The 26,947-nt window shown below is 52.6% G+C and overlaps 5 protein-coding genes across 5 annotated transcripts; 4 read left to right on the top strand and 1 right to left on the bottom strand.

Moving 5' to 3' along the window:
• Window positions 1–97: 97 nt before the first annotated feature.
• Window positions 98–5,786, bottom strand: J4E87_004430 (uncharacterized protein; the record flags this gene model as incomplete). The annotated part of the gene is made up of 2 exons (XM_049376051.1): window positions 98–5,675; window positions 5,722–5,786. 2 exons carry the CDS (start codon window positions 5,784–5,786, stop codon window positions 98–100), a joined length of 5,643 nt encoding a protein of 1,880 aa, XP_049234260.1.
• Window positions 5,787–9,467: 3,681 nt separating this feature from the next.
• On the top strand, window positions 9,468–11,310 carry J4E87_004429 (uncharacterized protein; the record flags this gene model as incomplete). The annotated part of the gene is made up of 3 exons (XM_049376050.1): window positions 9,468–10,283; window positions 10,348–10,727; window positions 10,836–11,310. The coding sequence occupies 3 exons, from the start codon at window positions 9,468–9,470 to the stop codon at window positions 11,308–11,310; spliced, it is 1,671 nt and encodes a 556-aa protein (XP_049234259.1).
• Window positions 11,311–12,259: 949 nt separating this feature from the next.
• J4E87_004428 (uncharacterized protein) lies at window positions 12,260–16,292 on the top strand (the record flags this gene model as incomplete). Its single annotated transcript, XM_049376049.1, has 4 exons — window positions 12,260–14,281; window positions 14,331–15,242; window positions 15,294–15,794; window positions 15,846–16,292. The coding sequence occupies 4 exons, from the start codon at window positions 12,260–12,262 to the stop codon at window positions 16,290–16,292; spliced, it is 3,882 nt and encodes a 1,293-aa protein (XP_049234258.1).
• Window positions 16,293–19,129: 2,837 nt separating this feature from the next.
• J4E87_004427 (uncharacterized protein) lies at window positions 19,130–20,348 on the top strand (the record flags this gene model as incomplete). Its single annotated transcript, XM_049376048.1, has 3 exons — window positions 19,130–19,252; window positions 19,306–19,950; window positions 20,004–20,348. 3 exons carry the CDS (start codon window positions 19,130–19,132, stop codon window positions 20,346–20,348), a joined length of 1,113 nt encoding a protein of 370 aa, XP_049234257.1.
• Window positions 20,349–21,754: 1,406 nt separating this feature from the next.
• On the top strand, window positions 21,755–23,218 carry GEL1_2 (beta-glucanosyltransferase; the record flags this gene model as incomplete). Its single annotated transcript, XM_049376047.1, has 3 exons — window positions 21,755–21,860; window positions 21,909–22,569; window positions 22,618–23,218. 3 exons carry the CDS (start codon window positions 21,755–21,757, stop codon window positions 23,216–23,218), a joined length of 1,368 nt encoding a protein of 455 aa, XP_049234256.1.
• Window positions 23,219–26,947: the final 3,729 nt, after the last annotated feature.

Here is a 26,947-nt window from a genome sequence, read left to right as displayed (position 1 = left end):
ACACTACCACATCCTAGATCCGACGACCAACTAATCTCAAAACCCCGCTCCAGAACTCCAGCGCTTTTACAAATCATCCTACACAATCCCCCTCCCTCTATTTCTTGCCATTTCCATTCCCGTTCCCATTCCCATTCCCGACACCAAGACACTTCCCCGCATCCTCCAATTCACCCAACACCCTCATCTCAAGCTCACTCAGCGCATCCTCACCTGATTCCTTCCGGCTACTCAGCATCTCCAGCTCGCGCTCATCAACAGCAACAATACGCTCACGCAGCGCACTCTTGCGACTCAACCAGCTCTCAACGTCTTCCTTGATATTTTCCTTGTCCCAGTCTAGCAGAGCGACTTCGTTGGCTTGGATACCCAACTTGGGACCTTGTTTGCGGACGTTTTCGAGGATGCTGGCGATGAGGGAGAGGGAGTGGACTTCCGAGGCGACGGTCAGTGTGATTTTTGTGGCTGATGTGCGGGACGAAGGGTTCGAGTTTATGCTTAGTGCTGAACGGGCGAGTTGCTCGGGGAATTGGTTTAGGAAGGATGAGATTTCCGCGGCGATGGGCGGGCCGACGGAGAGGAGGAGGTTGAGGCAGAGGGGCAGGATGCCTTTTGTCCAGATGCTGTACATGCGTGATGGGTTGTCGAAGGGTCCCATGCCGTTGGTGCGTCGGTAGTAGTTCATGATGTTTGCGGTGTTGAGTTGGCTGAGTATGCCTTCCACGGCCATGGTCTCGGCGAGGGCTGAGATGCTCGATAGAGAGAGTAGGAAGAGGACGCTGAGCTCGCCGTAGATGGGGTCGTCGACGCCGTTGTGGGAGATTGTCAGGCGGTCGGCCCATGAGAATAGACTGGTGGCGTAGCGCACGGTGTTGCTGTTGGCGAAGAGGAGAGCGGCTTGTTGTTGCCACTTTGACATCTCTGGGATTGCAATGATACGTTGGAGAAGCGCAGTGAGGAGGGCGAAGTCAGATGGCGAGACGGATGCGGGTTCGGCGTGGAGTTGGTTAGCCAGGCTGCGGAAGCCCTTTGCAACCGTATCTGACAGGATCTCGAGGAGTTGGGTGGAGATGGGTTCCGTGTATTTGTTGTGGCTCGTGGGCATTGTGCCGCGGAAAGAGGAGCGGAAGGATGCGTCGTCTGACGTGTCCGTGTCTTCGATGAGATGGAAATGAAGGGCGAGGTACAGGATTCGTAGCAGAGACCGGTAGTAGTGCACAGCATCAGTCGAAAACACGTTCTCGAAATCGGGCGTAGAAGTGCGGATAGCGTTCCATACTGGAGCGAGTAGTTGGCGTGCCTCGGTTGTTCGTACTTTGGCCTCCACCAGCTTCTTAAGCAGTGCGAAAGCCAGATCTGCTCGCAGGACCATGAGCTGGCCAAACAACGCTTCCGGAAGATTCGATTGTTGATTGGCAACCATGCACTTCTGTATGACTCCGACAAGGACCTTGACTATGCGCTCATCCTTTGCTACGACTTGGCTCAGCTCAAGAGCCAGTAGCTTCCAGCCTTGGAGCAGTAGGACTTGAGACTCAACGAGGCCAAGGTTGTAGTTGGCCTTCTCCACTTCGGCAGCGAAGCCCGTACCTTCTCTAGGACCTGTCCATTTGCTGTTGAAGCCCAAAAGCTGTTGAGCAAGGTCGATGTCGTAGAAGAAGGCGCGCCCAAAGGTCTCCGGGTAGAGTGTGGTTCGCTTGAGGTTTCCCAATGAGACACCAGGATACTGTTGCTCGAGGTTCTGTTTGAGATAGCCGTGCAAGGATGTACTGTATGACGGTAGCTCCAAAGCAGTATCTTCCAGGTATGTCAGACTCGGCACGACATCCTTGAGCACAGTGATGTCGCCTACTTGCCGCGAGCTGTGGAGGTACATGGCGATGACTTCGCATGCTAACGACGCAAACCTGTTCTGGAAAGAGCGCTCCAGTGTCTCGCTATTGCTGCTCAATTTTGGTTGTTTGGGTTGCTTGGCCATCCACTTCAGGAAAGCAAGCAGCTTCTGGATCAAGTCTTTACGTTGCCTTAGGTCACCCATCGCCCACGACCAGTTGTTCTGCGCTGATGAAACAAACTCAAGCATGGCAGTGTAAAGAGGCCATGAAATCCCACTCGCGTCTTTCTCGGGCAAAGCCATGCTAGAAAGCGAATCGAGTGCTCGCGTGAGGAGAGCTTTGTTTCTTGAGTCATGGGTCGCATCCTTCTTGGAGCGAATCGACTCACGAGGTGTGCTACCAGTGAGCAGGTACAACGAGAACCATTGCTGCTTGCACGTTACTACAGCCGAAAGCAAGTTCCAGACGTTCGTCTGAATGTCGACTATTTGCAATGGCTCATCTAGTTGTGACAGCACACTCAAGAAGTTCTTTGCAGTCCGTGGTCCAAGGTGACCAAGTAGGGAAGGCGGTTCTTGCTGTTCAATCTGTTTCCGGGCAGTCTGCTTTGGGTCTCCGTCTGCCATTGCTGAGTCTTCTTGTCCAGCGACCCGAACAGCACCGCGTACAAGAGCTTCCAAAAGGAGCACGACCTGCGACTTCCACTTGTCACTGGTCGCATATAGTCGTGCTAATAATGGCGTAGCTTTGAACAACTGCTGCTCCAGGTGTGTCCAGGGCTTGTTAAGTAGTATTGCAACCCTGACAAGGACATCGGCGAAGGCCACAGTAGTTTGCGTCTGCTGCATCCACAAAGCACTCGAGGTCGTGAGCAACGTGATGTCACTGGGGCTGACACCAGTAACCAGAGATGTCATCAGCGGGTTCGTTGGAAGATCTGCACCAGATCGCGTAAGGTATAGCTGGGTAAGGTACTCAGCGATGGGCGCGATAGATTTGGCAAGTTTAGCAGATAGCTTGGGCTCGTCGTCGACGCTGTACGCAAGGTTCAAGATCGTTGTGAAAACCTCGCAGATAGCGATATTGATCTCAGGACGGTGGTTGGGTTGGGAGTATTTCCAGTTCAAAGAGCTCTCGTATATGCTGGCAAGGGTCCGGCCGAATGTAAAGAGGATGGTGCTCATGATCTTATCCGACGTTCCGCTTTCTGAAGGCGCAGATGCATTGAAGCGACTAAGTGCTTTTGTCGGCACTTTGCGAGACACCGATCGCTCAACGGCATCCTTGACGAGCCCCTTGTAAAGTCGAATGCATCCTATGAGGAAGTCATATCGCCCAAGAACCATCTCAGTTCCGATCAGAATAGTCGCCAAGCTTCCGTTGCCGTCGCCTTCTAGCAACCTGCTCCTAGCGAGCCAGGGCCACACCCTATGTGGTGAGACGATGATTAAGGCCTCTAGGAAGTGCGTGCAGTTGACCAGAAGCTCTAGAGAAGCCTCGTTACTAGGCTCCTGGCAGAGGTGAAGCAGCTCCTCCTCGAAAATGGCAAGCACAATGTTGACAGTATCCTGGCTGCTTTCAGCACCGATGCTGATCGCCTCCAGAAGTTCCGCTGAACAGATGCCCTCAGAAGCATGTAAAGAAGAATGCATCAAGTCGGCGAAGAGTCCGATGATCTCGATGACGCTTTCGCGAGATGCGGGTTGCTGCGTGGCGGTTTCGACCTTACTGCTGCCTACAGGGTATGTTGAAAGCAGCTCGACTAGGTACGAAAGTGTAGAGTGGTGATGATGCCATACCGCCACATAAGGCTGTGAGCTATCATCGACGATAATTCCTTCTGTGCCAGCAGGTATTCCAGACAGGCCGTCAGACTGTGTCGACCTGCCGGAGGTCAATAACCGTCGTTGCCCACGGAAGCTTGAAGGGGTTCCAGTCGAGAAGAGTGGAAGATTGGCTGTAAGTTCGACCCAGTTGGCATTCTCCTCCTCGCGCGTCAATGCATAATCCCTGAAGCCTTCTGGGAGGCGTTGCATAAGTCGGTTGTGGTTCCCAAGCTTCTCGATAAATGTAGGCATGCCGTTCTGCATGGTCTTGTCCCCGCGAGTCAATGCGCTACAGAATTTGAGGAAGGGCGTCATCTCGTAGGGATAGCGTAGGCGAGCTTCGTTGAGCAGCAGTGGTCGAAGGATGTATTCGTCTTCCAGGAAATACGCAACAACCGGATCAGCATGACGAGAAATCTCGCCATTCTCCCATCTACGGAAGGAGTTGTCACCGGTGAGAATTGTGTATGTTGTTACTATCAGATCCGGGCTGTACGCGACAATGTCACTGCCGACTGCGGCACGGATGAGTTGGAGGAACAGTAGACGAATCCTATCCTGTGATATCTGGTCGATCGATGTTCCAAATGCTGGCAGACTGGTCTCGACTAGCTGGTTGATGATAGCTAGCACGCCCACTGCTGAGCTAATGTTGGCCAGCTCCTCATAAGGCATCTTGCCGTCGAAGAGCTCATGATTCTCAAGTCTAGCCACGACCAAAGCAGCCTCTTCGAGTGGTGAAGTCTGAGGTTCCGTGTTCCCTGTGTCGTTTGACGCTTCGATGAGACGGTCACGCTCCTGTTCCTCGTAGCTCGCACGAGTTGTGAGCCTCCAAGTCAGGATAGCCCAGGCGAATGTTGGCGGTGTAGCCGGACTGGCGCCCAGCAACTTGGCCTCTCCGAAGATCGTGGTAATGCTCTCTACAACTGTGCCGTTGAGAATATACGATGAGGAGTCCCAGGCGTTGCAGTTACCGGATTCGAGATCATCCATGATTTTGTCCACTTTCAAGATGGTCAGAGACATGAGTGAAGTCAGCAGTTGTATCACCGGGATGAGAGGTTCCTGGCGAGCCGTGACTGCTGGGAATTCGCGGAAAAAGCCGCGGAAACTGAAGGCTTTGAGCCAGTCCTCGATGGTAGCCGCAGGTAGGAAGTCCTTCGCGACCAGGTCTGCGTGTACCAAGGCCAAGTGAAGGATATGCAGCATCTCCGTAGTCTGCGCGACGACCCATTTCTCTGACGCAGGCTCTAGTATCGACTCGTCGACGTCCCAGCCATAGCCGGTGTCCAAAGCGTCGCATCTTTTGGAGAATGCTTTGAGCAACTCGTCTAGGGCCTTTCCGCCTGAGGGACCATCTTGCGCTGCTGCGATAGCCTGTCCCAGCTCTTCAATCCAGCCGGCGCCAATGCTGAGGTAGTCGTTGCCGTAGATGGTTTGGCTGCGCAAGTTGGACGCGCAGCCCCACGAGACCAGAAGCTGGCTGATGCGTATGATGGACGCGCACGTCGAATGGTAGACGTCGAGTATGTGGAGGCGGCGCTGGTCCTTTGCCTCGAGATGCGCGGTCTTGGAAGCGAGCGGTGAGGCCATGATGGACGAGTTTGGGACGAAAGTCGAGGCGCCTAGATTCCCGACTCCAGCGGCTTCCTGTACGCTGAGGGCCTCCTCTTCAGTGAGTCCACTTAGCAGCTGTGCGGTTGGCCTGCCCTGCCATTCCTGGACGACCAACTGCAGCGCTGCATATTCTGATATCTGCGCCTCTTTGGCCAGCCACAGGCTGTCGTCCTTGATCTCTGCTACATCGTAGTGCTCGCTCTGGGCGGGCGTGACGCTGATGGGCGCGGTCTTTGATTCGAATTTGCTCTTCTCCTGCGACGACGGGTCGGGAAAGGGCTTCCACGGGTGGGCTAGGATGTCTCTGTTCTCGTTGGCGGTGAGGAAGGCGCGTAGGGCGTCGCTTTTGGACGCGGTTTCGGGGTCGCAGAGAGCGCGGTATGCGATATCCCAGGTCCTGCTACTGTCAGCTACGTTGCCGCGCTCGATGCAGGTAAACATACACAAGCTGCTGCTCGCCCTTGAGGCACTTGCCCAGGTCGAACTCGGGGGATTGAATGGGAGCCATGGATGCGCTGCAGTGCGCGAGTAGGAAATCAGCTACCCAAAGGCCATGAAGGTGCTGGAGAGGCGCGGGGGTGGTGTTGCCGAATGTTTGGCTTCAATGGCTACGAAAGTCGCGAAAGCCAAAGCTCACGCGAAAGTCGAGCTAGTACGTGCAGGGATCATCACAAGGGCTCTTTCTTGCGATCCTCCCCAATACCTTGCACACACACTTCAATGTTTTGGAAACAGACCAGATGCGCATAGAGATATTATCGCCATTCAGTTTCGCTCGTATTGGTTCACGTCGCAATGGTGTTTCGTCTGATTTTCAACTACCTCCTGCCAGCAATGCAGCAATTGTCCGCAGTCTGCCTGCACCGAGAGAATGACCCGCTCTCTGGTAGACACAGAATCTGAATAATTTGTTACATTTTCTACATCCAAAAGGTCGCGCAATAGCGGCGTTGCTGTACCAGACATGAGGTACAGCACCGTAGCACTAAGGACCGATTCATGCCACCTCCGTGCTAACTCCGCAGCCTCAATGTCTGAATAGTGCATCATTGAAAGAAAGAATAGAGTGCGCCTTTGACTCAGACTGCGGTCTGGTCCTAGGTTGGGCTGGGTCTTTGAGATGGTACTTTGGTATACGGTATGATTGCAATAGCTTTGATGTTGAGCATCATTGAGTCACCCCACCACTCTGGTTGACAGCCAATCCTTTCCACCTTCCCGTCCCAAAGTGCACTCACATCTCCTGGCGCGCACTCCGTTAATCGGCAGCTAATATAATCCAAACGACGACCTCGCCGTCAAAGGGCCGGCGCGCTTTCTGCCATCTGACCGCCGGAGGGTACTCAGACGAAGCTATATAACAGCCACCGGGCTTCCAACGCGACGGCAACGCTGACGCAGAACACCGCCCAAGATGCCCGCCCTCGAACTGATCGACCACTCGCCCAGCAATCCCACGCCCTCTCCGCCCATCCCCACTGCTTCCAACGTTGTACTCATTGACAACTACGACTCGTTCACTTGGAATGTCTACCAGTACCTCGTCTTTGAAGGCGCGAAAGTGACTGTATACCGAAATGACGAGATTACCCTAGAAGATCTCATCGCGAAGAACCCTACACAACTGGTCATCAGCCCAGGTCCAGGACACCCTGAGAAGGATGCAGGCATTAGCAATGCGGCCATCAAGCACTATAGCGGCAAGATCCCGATTTTCGGCGTGTGCATGGGCGAGTGAGTTCTCGGTTTCCGGTGGGCGCAACACGCGGGGCAGTGCTGACACGATCAAGACAGTGCATTTTCTACAGCTACGGCGGTACTGTAGACGTCACAGGCCAGGTCCTGCACGGCAAAACGTCGCCTCTTAAGCACGACGGCAAAGGCGTCTTCGCAGGCGTCTCGCAAAATGTCCCCGTTACGCGCTACCATTCCCTCGCCGGCACCCACGGCACTCTCCCAGACTGCCTCGAGGTAACTGCGACCATACCCGCCAACGAAGAAGCCGAAGTCAAGGAAGTCGTTATGGGCGTGCGACACAAGGAATACGTTATGGAGGGTGTGCAGTTCCACCCGGAGAGCATCTTGACAGAGGACGGTCGGCTCATGGTGAGGAACTTTCTAAAGATGCAGGGAGGCACCTGGGCCGAAAATGAGCGACTACAGAAAGAGGCACATGCCCAAGCAGTCGGTGCTGGTTCCAACGGCACAGCAACCGGCGCAAAGAAGGACAAGCAGACATCCATACTGGAGAAGATCTACGACCATCGCAGGGCCTCGGTTGCTAAGCAGAAGGAGATTCCGTCCCAACGGCCCAGTGATCTACAGGCTGCGTACGATCTCAACCTAGCGCCTCCTCAAATCAACTTCCCCGAGCGCCTCAGGCAATCGCCCTTCCGGCTGTCGCTCATGGCCGAGATCAAGCGCGCATCGCCTTCTAAAGGCATAATCTCGCTATCCGCATGCGCTCCCGCTCAAGCAAGGCTATACGCAAAGGCCGGTGCAAGCACGATATCCGTACTGACTGAGCCGGAATGGTTCAAGGGTAGCATCGACGACCTCAAAGCTGTTCGACAAAGCTTGGAAGGCATGCCGAACCGTCCCGCCGTCCTGCGCAAGGAGTTCATCTTCGAGGAGTACCAGATCCTGGAAGCTAGGCTCGCGGGTGCCGATACAGTGTTGCTAATCGTCAAGATGCTGGATGAAGCAGTCTTGAAGAAACTCTACGACTATTCCCGATCACTCGGAATGGAGCCTCTCGTCGAGGTCCAGAACGCGGAAGAAATGGAGATTGCGGTCAAGCTGGGCGCTCAAGTCATTGGTGTGAACAACCGTAACCTTGTGAACTTCGAGGTCGACATGGAAACTACCAACCGTCTAATCAACATGGTTCCAAAAGAGACAATCTTGTGTGCGCTAAGCGGTATTGCCGGTCCCAAGGATGTCGAACCATACATCAAGAGTGGAGTTGGCGCAGTTTTGGTGGGTGAAGCGCTGATGCGCGCGTCCGACACCGCTCAGTTCATCGCGGAGCTTCTGGGTGGCTCATCTACCAAGAAGACGGGAACAGCATCAAACCCGATGGTGAAGATCTGTGGTACTCGCAGTGCCGAGGCCGCAAAAGTCGCAATCGAAGCAGGAGCTGACCTTATCGGCATGATCCTCGCGCCAGGGACCAAGCGAACAGTCACGGCTGAGACAGCTCTGGAAATCTCGGAAACCGTACACAAGACCAGAAAGCCTGTGGTTTCGAAATCAGGGCTACTTGCTGAATCAAAGACCGCTACCGATTTCTTCGAGCACGGCGCAGCACGACTGGTGTCAAGTGATAGTCACGCGCTTCTCGTAGGCGTGTTCCGAAATCAGTCACTAGAGTACGTACTTGAACAGCAGCGACTGCTGAATCTAGACGTCGTACAATTTCATGGTCAGGAGCCATTAGAGTGGGCAAAGCTTGTCCCGGTTCCTGTCTTGAGAGCATTTAACCCGCATAACCTTGGTATTGGCTCAAGAGGGTATCACGCTCTACCACTTCTGGATGCAGGATCCGGCGGCTCGGGTCAGCAGTTGGATCTTTCAGATGTCAAAGCAGTATTCGCGAAAGACGATGGTATCAAGGTCATATTAGCAGGAGGATTGAACCCCGACAACGTCCAAGCTACGCTCGCTGGACTCGATGAGTACCGGGACCGCGTGCATGCTGTCGACGTCAGCAGTGGTGTGGAAGAAGATGGCAAGCAAAGTCTGGATAAGATACGGGCATTCATCAAGGCGGCGAAGAACCAGTAGTGGCGGTTTAGAATATGACTACCGAAGCTGAAGGTGTTTTTCGGAATGATCAAATGTAACACAAATGGCCCAGCATCCTTCTGATCATTCCTTCAATACTCTTTTTGGTCCTTTTTTCCTTACGAATCAGGCAGCTCATAATTCCGACAATGGTGGTTTGTGCCGCCGCAAATAGCGGCCTGGAGTCGCTTTGTCGGCGTCTCTTACCTCTTGATGGCAGCCGCACGGTCCCGGCAAACGCTATATCACTTCGACCGCTGCCCACCACCACAAGGTAAGACCAACAAGGGTCTCGCCAGATTTGCACCCTCAATCTGGACACCATAAGCCCTCATCTACGTCCTCAAGCAAGTTTACACACTATCACTCCTACACTCTACAATCCAACCACCGCGCCGCTACGATGGGTGTGTTGGATAAGCTTACTATTGCCGTTGTCGGTACCCATCCCCATGATGCTAAACAGATCAAAGCCTGGATCGAGCGAAACGGCGGCAAATACTCTGCGAAGATCACCAAGAGCGTCACCCACCTCATCGCCAGTAAAGAGGCTTACAAGAAACCCGCCGACGCTGTACAACAAGCCCACGACCTCAACATCCACGTAGTCAGCTATGACTGGTTCGACGACTCGTTGCAAGCGAAGAAGAAGTTGGGCACTAGGAAGTACACGTGGGAAGTGCTTATGAAAGAGAGGAGGAAGAAGAAAGAGCTTAAGAGGATAGGTACTCTGGCGGATGGCAGTAAGTTCAGGAAAGGTTGTGAGAACATCGAAGGGTTGACTGGATCAGGTACGTCGAAGACATCTCCCGTTGTTGCAAGAAAGCCGAGGAAGAGCAAGAGTTTCTTCTTTGCCACGTCTGCCCCGGCTATTGCGCCCATCCCTTTTGTTTCTGCAAAAGAAGACCTCTTACGTAGGAGGGCAGAAAGAGCAGCTGCGTTGGCTGAGGGTACTGGAGCTGGAGCTTGTGAGAGCCAGGCGAAGGACTCTGCTGAAGTCATGAATGACACTCCAAGCCCGGCCAGCCAATCTCCAAAGCCTGTCGCTCTTATCCAAACACCTCTCAAGAAATCCAAGCCCCATGCTACCTCAAAGAAAGTTCCACAGGCTAAGATTTCTCACTGGAAAGAGGATTATCACTACTATCAAGATACGGACGGCTTCGAGTATAAGATTCTGCTCGTACGCGTGGACAATCCTCCCTATGGCTCTGCAAACGTAAGCTCTGGCCGTACGAAATGCTTGCGAGACATATACTGACCTCGCACCTCTGCCTCTACAGTACCACATTGGGCTACTGGAGAGCCATACAAAGCCGCATGTGTACTGGGCGCTTGTACAGTACAAGCCCGCCAAGATCTTACCGGCAGCGGAGAAGGAAGAGAAGGAAGATGTCAAGCAACAAGTGTCTCTGAGCAGGGACGAAATCACCCAGCGCCCCGAAGCGAGCCGCCTGCTATCCATCATCACCAAGCCAGCCCCAACACCAGATGCTCCGTACAACGGCGAGCTATGCCCCCGCGGCAGTGACTTCGCTACCGCCTTGCGCTCCTTCCGCCACGCTTTCCGCGACCTCACCCTCCTCTCCTGGGAAGAACGCTTCGACGACGACAAAACCCTTCAGAAAGCGCGCGCCCAGCTCCTCAACATCGAGCCCTTCTGGTACGGAAAACCGAAAATGGGCATGCCAATGGGCAAGTAGCATCCACTTACAAGAAGACATGAGACACGTGCTAACTTCATACCAGGCCGCCTACCCCAAGCACCAAGCATGTATACAGGCACAACAACCGGCCTCGAAGTCCTCGGCGACATATCCGACACCTACGTCCGCGGTACCTCTCTCCTCCCCTCGATCTCGCACCCCCTCACCCGCCACGGCATCATTGGCGGCCCCATCCACCGCGACGCTGAAGACGCCCGCAAAGCCGAAGAAGCCCGTCTCCAAGCCATCGCCGACGCAGAAGAAGTCGAAAAGAGGAAGGCTGGTCTACTGCGCGCGAGGGATATGAAGGTCAACCATAATCGACCCATGTTTAACGGGCCGATGGGTAGACCGACGGTGGATGCGTATGGCCAGCATATCAGTTATAGGGGGGATGGCGGGATGAGTAAGTATACGGTGCCGATGCCTGTGGGTGGGGGTGGGAATGCCAACAGGGGGTTTGTGGCGCCGGAGTTTGCGCATTTGCTGAGTGGGAGGAACAGGAAGAGGAGGCTGTTTCCGAGTGAGAGGTTGGAGTGAGGGGGTTGAGGTTGGGTGTCGGCATTTGGCATTTATGGGACTTGAGACATGAGGGTCGAAAGAGAGACTTTGGTTCTTGGTCGCGGTGACCTCGGGAGTCATCGGAAACGTATTTGGTGGCGATGTTCTGCCTCTTGCATAGTATGGCTTCATAGGCTAGGGCTATATTCTTCTACCGACTATCGAGAATCTAAATTGCGAATGGCAACTTGCATCGAAGTTGCTCTATGCTTGGTATCCACTCAATGAGTCAATGCACTAACCCAATGTGTCACTAGCGCCCGGCTCCCTCAAGACGCGTCCCTCCATTTCTCCTCCCGTTCCACCTACACCACGCTCCCCATCAACCCTCATGTCGCCTGTGACGCGATACATCTTTCTTATCGAGTATCTAGCTTCAATGAAAAATTATCGTGCGAAACCTACAAACGCGCAAAGCCATGCTGCTTGCCGCGGAGCAGCTTGACGTAAGCCGCAAGTACATCGACGCGTATCGCGACCATCAATCCGCAAATGTCTAAAGGCAACCTTGGAATGGCGAGAACGCTCCTAAGGTAGGAGCTATCTGGAAGTGGCAAAGCAGTCGACTTAGTGGGCACATTCTTCACCAGTACAGATGTTAACGCAGGTAAAGCAGCGGGCACACCGCTTTGTCCCAAGAGTTTGGCGTTGCGCAATGCTTGCGACTTCTTGTTAAGATGTTGTTATATGAAAGGTTTGGGGTTGCGTTTTGATAATAGCAAAGGGTATGTTGCATGAAAGCTGGATTGCTGACAGAAAGCACGGTAATTAACAAAGTGGGGATGGGTTTGCAATGTGTGATGAGAAGGATATAACGTGCCTACTTACACCTCATTCTCACAGCATCTATTCATCTCGTCAGTACCAGGAGTGGATCTTCACCGCTGCTTCATTCAGGCATTCGTTCCATCTTTGGCACATCTCGACTATGTCTGGCTATCGCGGACGTAGTACGGATAGAGGTGGTGGTGAGCGTGGCGGACGGGGCGGACGTGGTGGGTCAGTGGGATCGGGCACATCACAACGACCTTCGAGAGCTGATATCCAACAAATCACTCCGGCGAATTTCGCACAAATCATCGACAGGTACCAAGCGGCGTTTCCTTGCGAGAGATGCGGCGACTTCAACCACAACATCCTGCAATGTAGACGAGTGCAACCGCGCTGGCCAAGTTGGCTTTGGCAAAGGATCATCGACCTCAACATAACTGCACAAGCAAATGCCCATATTGCTTCACTTCAACGAGGAGGAAGTGGCCTGACCCCGTACCACGCGTCTCCGCAGAATATGGGCTTCATGGGAAATTTCGCGCAGCCTCCTACAACCTCAACCTTTGGATCACAAAGCCAAGGTTTTCAGGGCAATTTCAGTAACTCGCGAGTCCCTGGTCCGATGAACCCTCTAAATGACGGCATGAACAATCTTACAGTCGCCGAACCGGCTCGGCAGTCACCCAACAGCCTCAGTCAAGATGGCTCAGTTCAAGGTCGCGGTCGTGGGGGTTATCGCGGAGGCACTCAGAGAGGCAATCGTGGAGGAAACCACGGAAGTTTCGCTGGTACGGCAAGCGCGACCTCCCCAGTAACATTCGCTGGTGAGCTGAGTTATCCGCGCTTCCGAACTCTGACCATCGAAGACAAAACGCCGAATGGTGTGGGTAGAGAGTGGAAGCTCTCTGAAGCAGTGAAGAATGCCAAAGAGACTTCCGGTGCGATCGAGTCACCCACTCATCCTATACGTCAAGATTTCCTCGACCTCAAACCGGAGAGCAAAGTGCTTACAAACCACTTCGAGTATTCGGTTTCAGCAGACGTATTCTATGAGTACAAGATCAACAACATCGGGAGCAAAGACAAGAGGAAGACGAAGCTAGTTTACCAGAAAGCTATCGAATCTTGGGAGTTCTTGAAATCACACAGCACTAAATTGGTCACAAACAACTTTGACTCGATCGTCGCTTGGCACAACCTTCATCAACACATCTTGGAAGATCCAATTAGAGGCGACAACGAATCCACTGGCCTTTGGAAAATGTCACTTCAAGACGGTACCGGTCAGCTCGAGCTCGAGTTCGAGCTGGTGAGAAAGATTGACGTCAGTGATTTCCAACGATACTCAAACGCGGATCCTCAGCAGGAGAATCAAAGCTTTGACGTCATAGCTCGGTGCCTGAATCTCGTCATCTCGAAGACATTTGATGACAGCAAGCTTTACCGCCAGTCTGCCAATAAATTTTTCGTCAAAGACGCGAGGTCTCTACTCCGCTCAGGAGATGAATCGTCTCAATCTCTCGAGATCGTACGCGGCTATTATTACACTGTCAAACCCGGTACAGGATGCATCATTCTCAACTTCAATCTGGCAACTAGTGCGTTCTTCAAGCCCATTCTCGTCAGCAACTTTCTCCAAGATACCAAGACCTTTGGTGGTCACCAAGAAGACAACCTCAAAGGTCTCCGAGTGTTTGTCGTAACCGACAGACGCAGGATCCCAGGCGAAGAAGCAAACTATGATAAGCTAAATAGTGCCAGTAGCCGAACCAAGAAGGTCAACTTCATCGGCCCCGCCCTTAGCACTCTGACATTCCAGATGAGGGTGAAGAATACCGACGGAACATTTGCCAAGAATCTCGATGGATCTTACAGAAAGACGGGAAATCACATCAACGTCGTGGACTATCTTAGAAACACCTTCGGTCATACAGGCGACGCAACGTGGAAAGCTATCAACTGTGGTACTGAGAAGGAACCTGTATGGTATGCCCAGGAGCAACTCCAGATTCTTCCATGGCAGATCTACCGACGTCCGGTTCCAGAAAAGTTCACCAGTGGGATGGTCCAAGAGGCTGCAAAAAAGCCTGATGAGAGTCGAGCCCTCATCGAGAACGAAGGACTACGGAGCCTGGGATTCGATCAGCAAAGTATTACGAGCGCTCTATTCAGCAACGTTGTAAGTGTATGAAGTCTTGAGACATGAATGAGCTAACTCTATATAATAGGGAAACAGTAGCGAAGTACCGATTCAAATTGTTCCCACCATGATGCAAGTTCCCTGCCAAATACTCCGATACCCACTACCGTCTTACAAGACCGTCACAAACGATGCTATCAATCCCAGTGAACCTATACCAGTGACGCTCCCGGCGGCTGGTGGAGCTCGTTGGAAAGTTCCTCCCAATTCTGTCTTCTTTTCGACCAAGCCAAAAGCCTTCAAGTTTGGCTTCCTCCGCATCCGAAAGGATCCGTTACAAGATCGTCAGGACGAGTTCGGCAAGACGTATCAAGTTTACCCAAGAGAGCAACATAAATTCGCCGTGGACGATGATTCGGTTACAAAGTACTCCGATGAGATCGAACGACAGCTGAATCGGTGTGGACTCACTGCTACCGACATCGACCTTCAGCTTCCTACTGCTCTTCAAGACCTTGAAATCCGCGATCTAGAAGCTGCTCTGCAGACTGCCAAAGACGACGCTTACGATCTGGTCATCCTCATGTTACCGAAGCCGAACGTAGGCATATACTCACGATTCAAGACTTTAGCTGAGAGGGCATCCGGCCTCCAATCGGTCGTTGTTGTGAGCAAGTTTTCGGCCCCGGACAAAAACTACCTCCTTACAGAATGCATCACCAACATCATGATGAAGATTAACCTCAAGCTAGGCGGCTTCACACATTCGGTAAAGGACGTTCAGTCGTATCTGTCACAGCAGGATGTTATGGTGCTTGGTGCTGATGTAGTTCATGCGGGACCAAGTGCATTCGACGGCTGCCCATCTATCGCTTCGATAGTCGGATCTGTGGACTACTCAGCGGGTAGATGTCTTGGCTCTGCACGCCTGCAGCGTATCGAGAAGGAAGCGAAAGATGACAAAGGCAATGCGAAGCCTGAGCAGATAACGGATCGAGAGGTAAGGTTCATCTCCCGTCATTTTTGTCAAATCGCTAAACTAACCTCACAGATCATCCAAGAGGTCGAAGCCATGGTTACCGAGCGGCTCAAGGACTGGATACGCCACAGCGAAAAGAAGACCCTGCCCAAAAACATCCTGTACTACAGAGATGGTGTCAGTGCAACCCAGTACGAACAAGTCAAGTTGAAAGAACTGCAAGCTATCCGCGACGCTTACAGTGGGCTGGCGAACAAGCTCGGTACGACTTCCGAGGTGAGCCTGACTGCGGTAGTCGTCACGAAACGTCACCACACACGTTTCTACCCAATGTCACAGAAATTGCCAGACCCTAAGCCATGGGAGAAGAAGCCGACCTACTCGGATCGCGACACATTCGGCAACTGCAACACGAAGCCTGGTCTGTTTGTGGATCAACTCGTCACGTCTCCATACTACCAAGACTTCTTCCTGCAGTCTCATTCAGCTATAAAAGGAACGGCGAAGCCCACTCACTACTTCATCCTGGAGGCTGGAATCGAGGGCTTGGATCTGGAGAAGTTGCGCGATCTGGTAAGAATCCCCACGAGCCTGTTCTAACGAAGCATGGCTAAGTTGTTCTAGACTCATGCTATCTGTTTCTCCTACGTCCGCGGAACAGTCGGTGTATCCTACGCCTCGCCTACCTACTACGCCGATCGCCTATGCGAACGCAGCCGCACTTACATGCGTCGATACTTCGTCAAGACTGAAGACGTCGCAGGCCCAGGTAACCTGGAAGCAGCTCTCGCGTCGGAGAAGCACCGCCTTGAGCAACATTGTACGACATTGCTTGACTCACTCTACCCGAAGAACCGACAGTTCGCCGACAAGAAAGACGAAAAGAAGCACTTCAAGGACAGGAAAGCAACAGAGGCTGATCATCGAAGGGAGATCGTGCTGGGTCTGAGGAGGTTCGTGTTCGAGAAGGTCGAAGATGACTTCTACAAGTTCAAAGACCAGACTGTGGATGGGAAGCCGTGGCTCAATCCTTGGGATCCGTGTCTGAGGGACACGATGTTCTGGATGTGAGGGTTGGCGGTGGAATCGAATCGACACCTGGTGTGTGGGGGTGGGTGGTAGGTGTTGCGAGACTGCTGGTGTGTCTCTCATTTCCTTGTATCACATGTATTTGCTATCTGCGTTATGCCCTTTGTTAGCCTCCTCGCGGTCCTGGTTTTGCAGTTGGCCTTTTCTACTCGTTTTGTTTTCATTGTACTTGCTCTCGCAATAGACTAAAGCTTCTCTGATGTGTATACACCCGACCGACCTCCAATACTTTGCTCAATGTCTGGCCTCAATGCAGCTATCGTGTGAAAACTACATACGTGTGAAGCTATGCTGCTTGCTACGAATTAGCTTGATGTAAGCAGCAAGTAGGGTAACGCGTACCACAACTGTCAATGCGCAATGCTTGCTCCCCCTGGTAAGAACTGTCGTACCTGCACAGCTGGATTTGATTCATCCTATTGTAATGGATACATTTTAGCAAAGCTGGCTTGCTTGTGGAAAGCACGGTAAAGCGAAGCTGATGTAAGTTTGCGATATGTCAAGAGAAGGATATAAGACTCCCATAGACCCCGGTAATAAGTCCTTGCCTTCATCTTTCACCGCATCTAACCAGAGCTAAGCTCGAGGTACCTCTTCAGTCCAGTCTCAGCAACGATGGTTTGGTGTTTCAACTGCGCTGGCCCGCACTATCAGCAGAGCTGTGAGCTACTTTGTGTAGGCTGCCCTAACTCTGCTCACGCAGGAAAAGACTGCGCTAATTGCCCTGTACGACGAGGAAGCAACTTCCGCGGTGGTAATGGCGGTTCTTTTAGCCAAAGAGGTGGACGCTCTACCGCTCCAAACGGCCATTACGGAACTTGGAATAGTGGTGATTGCCCTGTCTATCCAACGATGGCATACACACCAAACCTCAATATGAATCAGCCAGGCCTATACTCGTATGCCACTAGTTCTGTCCAGGATACCAGCGGAATCTACTATCAAAACAACGCCCCGGGGTACCCATTCTTTCCTGAAACGGTTCCCCATCCTAACACCAACGGGCAGCCCATGTCACCCTTCAGAGGAGCAGCCAGGTCAGAACAGCAAAGTAAGTCAGCCCGACACAATCAAATCTCATCCACTAATCCCACAGCTCCATGGGACGTCCTTCAACAACGCCTATATGCAAACCGATGCCATTTCCCCTGTAGCTGGTGCGGAGATTACTATCACTGCTTGCTTGACTGCACTGGTCAGCTAACTAAATGGCGCGCTCCTTTGCGTACTTGGATAGTTCAAAGCGGCTACGAGAGCCAAGCAGCCTTCTTCGTCGCGGGTTTGCAGGAACGGCATAGACCGGACGAGGTTGCGCCTTTCATGACCGCACGGCGCAGACCTTGTTATAGCCGGACGGAGAATCCTAACTCGATGGGAGGTGCGGAAGCACAAGGGCAAGGGCGAGGAGAAGGACGAGGAGGCGGAGATGAAGTTTCGGGCACCTTGGGTCGTCAGGTTGGAAATCGTCAGGATGGACATCATCAGCCTGGTGAAGACCAGCCGGCTCCTCCGACATTGCCCTCGACGCAGACTGCTTTCGACGAACAGCACTCACCCCAGCACCAAAACGATCAGTCAAATATTGATATGCTGGGGGGCGTAACGTTGACGTAGGCCTCCCATGGTGTCTTGAAGGGACTTCTCAATCATGCCGCGAGCTGAGCCGCTCAAGTCTTGTGCATACTTAAAGAGGAGAAGAGCATTGCCGAGAACACGAACTGGATTAGACCTCACGGCTGCATCTAATTCCATCCTCATCATGATTCACAAGCTCTTCCCAGGCAATAATCAACCACTCTTGCATCTGGAAGCGCCACTTGAGTCCATCCAGCATAAGAAGAAGGTGGTGCATCCGCTCTGTGATACTCTTTTTAGGCAATCCTGTAACTTGGCTCAATCCTTGGGATGGCTCTTTCTGCTCTTTTCCCTTGTATGAGGTGGTAGAAAACGTATTGGCCACGAATTGACACTGATGTGCTTCGCCGTGTACAGATGCAGTTCTGACCTGTGTAGTTCCCATTCTACACCAGGAGAATACATTGAGCGAGATGCCATATTGGCCAAGAAGGGTGGTGCTTGCGAGTGGGTGCCTTAGGACGATAGCCTATGTTGTAGGCGCTGACATTGTAGTAGAGCTGTGGGCGCAGTCATGCTCTCCGGGTTGCACGGTTGTCTCTGAACATAGCCAGTCAAAGATGGCGGCAGGGCGGGATCGATATCGCATCGGACACTACCTCTTTCGGGTTATTACCGTGGGCGACAAGATCTAGACCTGAGTACGCTGCAGGCCTTGTACTTCTACTCCAGGTCAATCGCGCGAACAACACACAGTATTGAAAAGACGAGAGTGTACAATGAGGTTCCCCAAAACGATGCTGCCTTGTCGTGATGATGGAGACGGTGGTGCTGCGCCTCGCACGGGACTGCACGCTACGCCGGGGCGATCGTCACTAGCGATGACTAAGGGCGTGCCTTGCCCGTTCTCGTGCGATTGGTGACGTGCGTCTTCGCGGCTCAGAGCTCGCTGATTCAACAGGGTCCCTTCATTTAATTTCCCTCGCAGCCCACATCAAAACAAGGCCACGGCAAGGTTCAATTAATCGATTTTGAGCACTGCCAGTCCCAGCGACCCAGCATCCGCTGTTCATTTCACCAAGACTAGTCTTGTTGTGCGGAAGAATTGCTGGACTAAACGCCGCGCGCTCACGTCCGTCGGTCAGCGCAAGATTCCGTAGCTTCCGCGGCTCATCTCAAGCTCCACTGCGGCATTCCGAAACCATCGCTCCAACGCTGCCAATCCATCCCAGCCAACACCAAACATGTCGCAAAACTATCAGCAATACGGCGGCAACCCGTATGGCCAGGCCGAGGCTGGATACGGCGCGCAATCAAACCCATATGGCGGCACCGGCTATGGCTCAGCCAACCCCTATGACGGAGGAGTAAGCAGTCGCGACCGCGCCGCCTGAACTCAAAGACTGACGCGACGAAACAGTATGACGGCCAGGCCCAGCAGCTCAGCCCGCCAGCGCCCCTCCAACGTCATGGCGACTCCAACTATTCGCAGCCATCGCAATATTCGCAACCCGGCGCAAACCAGCAACCACCCAACGTACCGCATACCGACGTGCCGATGAACAACATGCCTGCGTACGGCGAGCCGACCGGAGCCACCGGTATGGAGGCGCCAGGACCGCAGCCCCTCAGCCGCGACGACTTCTTCGCGCGCATCGAAGGCGCAAAGTCGCGCATCGGCCAGCTCACTTCCGACATCCAAGCCATTGCAAGCGTCCACCAGCGCATGCTATCGTCGCCCGACAACCGCTCCACCGCCGAGCTCGAGAGCATCGTAACCGCCACGCAGATCAGGAACACCCAAATCAAGGATGAGATCAAGTTCCTGGAGAGGGACGCCGTGCGCGACCCCAACGACCGGACGAAGAGGACGCAGGTGGAGGCGCTGAAGAGGACGTTCAAGACACAGCTAGAGGACTTCCAGAGGGAGGAGGCAGACTACTCCAAGAGGTATCGCGAGGCTGTCGGGCGCCAGTACCGCATCATCAACCCGGATGCGACGGATGCCGAGGTCAACGAGATTGCCAACTCGGATCTGGGTGACGAGGGCATCTTCACACAAGCTGTAAGCTGACACAAATCGCACGAAACAAGACCTACGTCACTAACAACCCGCAGCTCAAGTCCAACCGTAGCGGCCAAGCCTCGAGCGTCCTTGGCGCCGTCCGCGCCCGCCACAACGACATCCAGCGCATCGAGAAGACCATGGGCGAGCTTGCCCTCCTCTTCACCCAGCTCAACGAGCAGGTCGTCTACCAAGAACCCATCATTCAGCGGACCGAGGAGCAAACCGTACAAGTCAAGGACGATACCGAGAACGCGAACAAGCAGCTGGACGAAGGCATCAAGTCGGCCAGGCGCGCGCGTAGGCTCAAGTGGTGGATCCTCTTGACTGTCATCCTGATTCTGGCCGTTATCGCGCTGGCACTTGGACTATACTTTGGATTGAAGAAGGACAAATAGAGGATGTAATGACCATGTGGCGGTGTGAAAAGAGGAGGATGCGATATCATGTTGGGACTATGTTTCTGTATAGGGAAGTAAATGACTTCTCGTTGTTTTCTTATTATTAGTAATGATCCGGGCTGCACTCCGCAGTGACGAATGTGTATACAAAGGAGGTTTCTTGGTTGTATCTGAAGGTACGCGCGTGGTTCTATCGAGATGTAAACACAATGCAAGATAAAGTCTACTTTTAGAACACCCGTTCGTGAGGTACGAGGCGGTTCCAGAAACACGAGCGCCTTTGCGAACGGAAGTCGGCAAGGAATAGTTCTTAGCGCTGGTGGTATGATGGCAAAAAGCCCGTAAAACAAAGACTACGTTCCCAACATGAAAGTCTCGACCGCTACTGGGATTCTGGACCGGCTGGCGCAGGTATAATCGATAGAGCTGCGGCAAGGCAGCGGGGGATCCGTTTGGGGAGAGGGCGTGCTCTTGAACTCGATCCCAGATGTGCTGGCTGGACATGTTGTGTTGAGAAGGCTGGCCAGGGCTCTAATAATACGATGGCGAACTAGCCTGCCGGAAACCTGCCTTCCAGCATTTGAGATACGAAGGCTGATGATTAGCCGATGAAATGCCTCACCAGAATCCAAGGCTCGTGATGTCAAAACAGTGCCAGGCGCGGACCGACTACCTCGTTTCACAGGACAGCGTAGGCAGTATCGCCGTTTCGGAAGCGACCAGCGACCAGCCAGCCATGCGATCCATGGATGCAACAGCAGCCCACGATGCCTCCACATGACGTCGTCTATCCAATCTTAGCCGTGGGCCGTCATTTCGGCATCACGCCTGCGCGACATGGGCAGCGGCATGCGTTGAGACGTTTGATACCGATCGCCAGCGTCTGCGCAGCAGAAAACAGTGAATGATTGACGGCGGACGCGTGTTTCAGCGCGCTTCACTGCCGTCGGTCCAAGCATGATCGCCACGGCGAGCCAGTCTGCTTAGCTAGGCTTGACGGTGGGCTCATGCGCGTTGGCGGCTGCTTGGAGGTGGGCTTGGTGCGGCTTGTTCAGGGGTTGGCGCTGCTTGCATGCTTGTCTCCCAGCCAGGACCGATCCCCACCGGGGTTGCAGCCTATCACAGGCGGAAGGCGCAGTCCACTAGGGAATTGGACGCGTCGCCTCCCTCGCAGTCGACTGCTTAACCTGCTGCGCTCCCCGTTGAATCCTTCCTTCTTCAATCTCACGACTCCAAGTGCTTCTTGCTACTTACACCTTTATTCTAATCGCAACTTCTAACACTCGTTTCACGGGAGTTGCTCTTTACTTCGGATTTATAAGTATTTTACTTGTTTACTTCGGCCTCGCAGTCGCTATAACAATCGCTCAACTGTAATTATCATCAACACCCACACGACCATCATGAAGACCTTTGCCATCGCCGCCGTCCTTGCGGCCTCCGCTGCTGCAACCCCCGCGGCCACCCAGAAGCGGGCCAACATCACCCCCGTCACTGTCAAGGGAAATGGTACGTAAACTCATCATCAGAAATACAAGTCTGTACTAACATCTACAGCTTTCTTTGCTGGCAACGAGCGTTTCTACATCCGCGGTGTCGACTACCAGCCCGGTGGCGCCTCCGATGCAAAGGACCCCATCGCCGACGAGGCTGGCTGCAAGCGCGACATTGAGAAGTTCAAGGAGCTCGGTATCAACACCGTCCGCATCTACACTGTCGACAACAGCGCCAACCACGACGCCTGCATGGGTCTCCTCGCCGATGCCGGTATCTACCTTGCCCTCGACCTCAACACCCCCAAGTACTCTATCAACCGCGCCGAGCCCCAGAAGTCGTACAACAAGGTCTACCTCCAGAGCATCTTCGCTACCGTCGAGATGTTCGCAAAGTACGACAACACACTGTTGTTCTTCTCCGCCAACGAGGTCATCAACGACGACAAGACCACCAACTGCGCTCCCTACGTCAAGGCCGTCACCCGTGACATCAAGTCTTACATGAACGCCCGCGGTCTCCGCAAGATCCCTGTTGGTTACTCCGCCGCTGACGTCGAGAGCAACCGCTACGAGATGGCCGACTACATGAACTGCGGTGACGATGCCGCCCGCAGCGACTTCTTCGGTTTCAACGACTACTCCTGGTGCGACCCGTCCTCCTACACCACCTCTGGTTGGGACCAGAAGGTCAAGAAGTTTGCCAACTACAGCATCCCCATTTTGTAAGTCGCTCAACTATACTCTTCACAGCCATCCGCTAACATACCCAGCCTCTCCGAGTACGGTTGCAACAAGGGAACCCGAAAGTTCGAGGAGGTCAAGTCGCTCTACAGCACCGACATGACCGGCGTGTACTCCGGTGGTCTCGTCTACGAATACTCCCAGGAAGACTCCAACTACGGTCTCGTCGAGATCAACGGCGACTCCGTCAAGGAGCTCGCTGACTTCACCGCCCTCAAGGACGCTTTCTCCGCCACCAAGAACCCCAGCGGCGACGGTGGCTACAAGAAGGACGGCCAGCCCGCCACCTGCCCCGACCAGTCCAAGACCTGGGACGTCACCATGAAGAGCGACGAGCTTCCCGCTGTCCCCTCCGGTGCCCTCGACCTCATGAAGAAGGGTGCTGGTGACGGCCCTGGTCTCTCCGGCTCTGGCTCCCAGCAGGCTGGTTCTTCCGACGAGAACCTCGCTCCTGCCGGCTCCGGCGCTGTCACCTCCGGTGGCAAGGTCCCCACTGCTACCGGTGGCAGCAGCCCCTCCGGCTCCGAGGGTGCCGCCGCTTCCATCCGCCCCGAGTTCAGCTTCGCTCCCCTCGTCTGCGGTGCCGTTGTCCTCGCCTCTTCGCTCTTCGGCGGTGCTCTCATCTTGTAAGAGTCTGCCAGTAGAGCTGCGTGTGTTTCTTCGATGTAATGCAACGACCCAGCGCGGGCAACGTTATTGGAATAGATTTGGTTCTTCCTTTCCAAGTAGCATTGGCTTTGAAACGCTTTTGTGATGGGAGTTGGTTGACTTTGTTGTCGGCCTGGCGTCTCATGTTTTTTTCTTGTTGTTCTCTTTGTTCGAAGTATCTCAGTATATATCAGGAAATACAAACACATCGAAAAAACTACGTTGTTTTGTTGTGAGTGTGGTTGAGACGGTTATCCGCTTGGTGTTGTGATGTTGATCTACGAGCTATGGGGCGATATCGACTGGCGCTCTGACCTGTTGGTCTGCATATAAAGTTCCTCTGACTGCCACTTCTCTTCCTTTCTTCATCCACGAGCTCACCTCGCTTTTCCAAATGCCCGCACCTGGAGTGCCATGTTTCCGCTTTTGTCCTAAAAACGACAAGGTGCGACTCATGTGTGCCTCTTTCTTCTGGGTTACCATTACCAAAACATATCTGCTACCCGCCCTCATAACATGCCGGTTCAAATCGCAGCATGGAAGTGCTATGATTCCGTGCCGTCGTCGCGCGTACCGAAAAAAATCCGGTGATGATATAACCACATGGCTCTGCGTCTTCTCCAAATATCTACTCCAAACATTTCATGACTGTGCGGTGCGTTTCCAAACACCAAAGCATGGACAAAATGTCTTTCTCCGTCGGACTCTGCGGACTTGATCAAAACACCGTGCGGTGCGAGAAGACTGAGAGATGAGGTATAAAAGTCACCTTTCTCCCGCCGGAGTTGTTGTCTTCTTATCTACACAACTCCATTCGTTTTTACCAAAAGTCGACGCGGACCTTCCGATGGGTGTCTGTCTCCTTCCGAAAACCTAAAAACCGCTTCTACTATGAGCGTGTCTCCTTTCCAAAACACAGAACAGAAAATTCATGTGCGGTGGGAGGCAGCAAGACTTCATCCCATGCTTTCGAGGCGATCAAGCCGTATAAATACCTGGCTTTCTGGACTTGTTCTCTTGTACACCACTCTACTTGTTTATTTACCAAAAACGAGAGGGTTAGGGACCATGGGTCTGCTCTGCTCTTTCTTCCAAAAACTGAATGTCAACTTCCTATGACTTTTCTGCTCCGGCACTCAAAACAGTGCATTAGCCTTAGAATGCGCGGGCTGCTGCTTTGCTCCGAGTTTCAAAATCCCACGTCCGCAATGCCATGTTCTGAGACTGGGTTGAGCAGCTACATGGGCTTGCTCGAAGATGTCGAAAAGAATATAGAGAAGAGCTATGCGGCATCGTTGTGCTGCGAAGCAAGCCCGGAAATGAACACCAGCAAAAACTATGTGTCTGGCGACGCGCTCGCGGTGCATCAGCAGGCACACGACTGAGAGTGTATAACGCCTCCTACTTGGTTTCTCCCTTTCTACTTCTCTGTCGCACAGCCTGCTCCTATTCTCAAAAAGCCACATCGGAAGCTACCGATGTGTCTGTTCTCTGAAAAGTGGAGGCTGACCTAAGAATGAGCAACGAGACTGCTTTCCTCCAAAACCAGCAGCTCGTCGACCTGATGTCTTCGTCTCGCGTCCTAGCTACACAATAGAAGCACACTTATCAAGCGCTATGTAACTAGAACACTGGTTATACGGTTACATGCTTTTCTGGACACCTCGCGGGGGTAGTCATATATAAAACGCCTTCTTCCCGGTTTCCTACTTCTATCATTCCACTCTCTACTTATCCAAAAGAGTGTTTATCCAACAGTCTGGTTCAAAAAGCCATGTGGGCTTGCCCTGCTCTTCTCCAAAATCTATCAACGAAGCGTATATGGTTGTCTCTGCCTCAAGAACCAAAAAAAAAGATTCTTCATAGTCTACATGGACTTTCTCCTCTGCACTGGCATTACTAAAAGCCGAGTGCAGATACTTCATGTCGCAGAAATTGCCGACTGTTGTTTTGGATGAGTGGCGCGCTGCCTGCAAAATGTTCTCCTCAGTACCTTACGGTTTTCCTGGATCAAAGCCTCTGGTCTACTATATAAGCGCTGTGCTGTCCTTTACTCCTTCTTCAACACTTCCCACAGTTTGGACCGAAAAGCTCTGGAAAAAGAGGTTATGGCTGCTTCTCCACTCTCAAAATCCTCTTCTAGTATACATATGGCTCTGGGGCTTCTGGCACCGAAATCCGATATGATGAATGTGATGTTCTGTCCCGTCTTCTGGTGCGACTTACTTAAGCCCGTTATTGCTGCAACTATGTTTCCACACGTCGCTACATTAAACAATCAGTTCCACTCCTCCCTCTTCCGAAAAGTGCTACCGAAAAGGACAATGTCTCTTCTCGCCTTCGGAGCTAGCTACAAAAAGCCTATCCATCGGACACTATGTGTTGTACGCGAAATAAATACGGCCTACACTAGACACGTGTGTTCCTCCCGTTGCGCCGCTATCAGACAACAGGATATTTAAGACGTCCACAATCGACTCTCTCTAAACCTTTCTATTCCACACTTTCTACCACCATTTACCAAAAACGAATTAATCAATACTTATGACTTGCTTCGCCGCAGAGATCGAAATCACCCTTGTCTGAATTCATGTCCGTTGCGCCACTCGGTACTCTCTCGTCTATAAAGTCCAAGGACTGCGAACTCTTACTTCTTTCCACCTTTGTGTGACTACTTTTCGAAAATAGACACCATCAAGCAGTCATGTTCCAAAACTACGAAAACGGCGCCTATGTCCTGGCTCTTCCGAGCTTCTACAACTTTCCAATATGAAACATGTACCTTTCTTGCCAACCCTACCCAAAAAAAAACAAGTTAAGCACCTTTTTATGTCTTTCCGTTATACTAGAAAACAGCAAGCCTTTCTGTCATGTTGTGGGCCTGCCGAAACGTGCGTGGCTTTACGCAATGGTTGGTTTCTGCCGAGTTGGCGAAGTCGAAATTTCTCAAAATTTGAATTGCAATTTCGATGAGTACCGAGGCTTGCTGGCTGCTGTATAAAATATAAGCTTGAAGCTGGATGTTTCTCTATCCTCTCTTAATTCACAATACCAACAAAAAGAAGGACTTCAGTGTCGATGAGTATGGCGTCGAAATCAAAACTATGTGTGTCCATTCAATGTCTGCTTTGTTGCTCAGATTGAAAACTACACTGAGTGGCCTTATGTTGTTGCCTCCTCTAAACCACTGAAAAGACAAAACATACTCTGAATGAGAGTACTGAACTCCGCCACGAGGATGAACAGCTCCCCGCTCCCTTCACCAAAAGTTCGTCGAAACTTTCCCATGGCGGAAGCAACTGTATGACACCGCTTCGGTCGTGAATTCCGCCTTCTGGGCCGCTGATGTACGCTCCGTCACGATGCGTCATGTGTATGTCTCACGGTCCGACGCTTGACCGAAGAGTTTGAGGAGTAAAAAAGACCACAAAGCGAATGTTAAAATCAGTTATGCAGACTCAGTTCCCTTCATCCTCAAGCCTTCTAAAAGTCAAATCGCAAATATGATGTCGCTTCCTTTCCTGGGCACCAAAAAACGGCTATAGTGGCTCTCATGGAGTCAGAAAGATCGGTTAGCTGCGGATAGTGTCGACGGCCCGTCTCATAACTTTTCAAGGCTGCCTCTTTGGGAAGGGTCCTCCAATACATGTGATGATTCGTCATCTATACTATGAACATACATGCCAATAACTGCCGACCTTCTGAAAATCA

The sequence above is a fragment of the Alternaria ethzedia genome (genome assembly GCF_023757985.1).
Source record: "Alternaria ethzedia strain BMP 0044 chromosome Unknown scaffold_8, whole genome shotgun sequence".
NCBI lineage: Eukaryota > Fungi > Ascomycota > Dothideomycetes > Pleosporales > Pleosporaceae > Alternaria > Alternaria ethzedia.
This window is presented reverse-complemented; position numbering and strand designations above follow the sequence as displayed.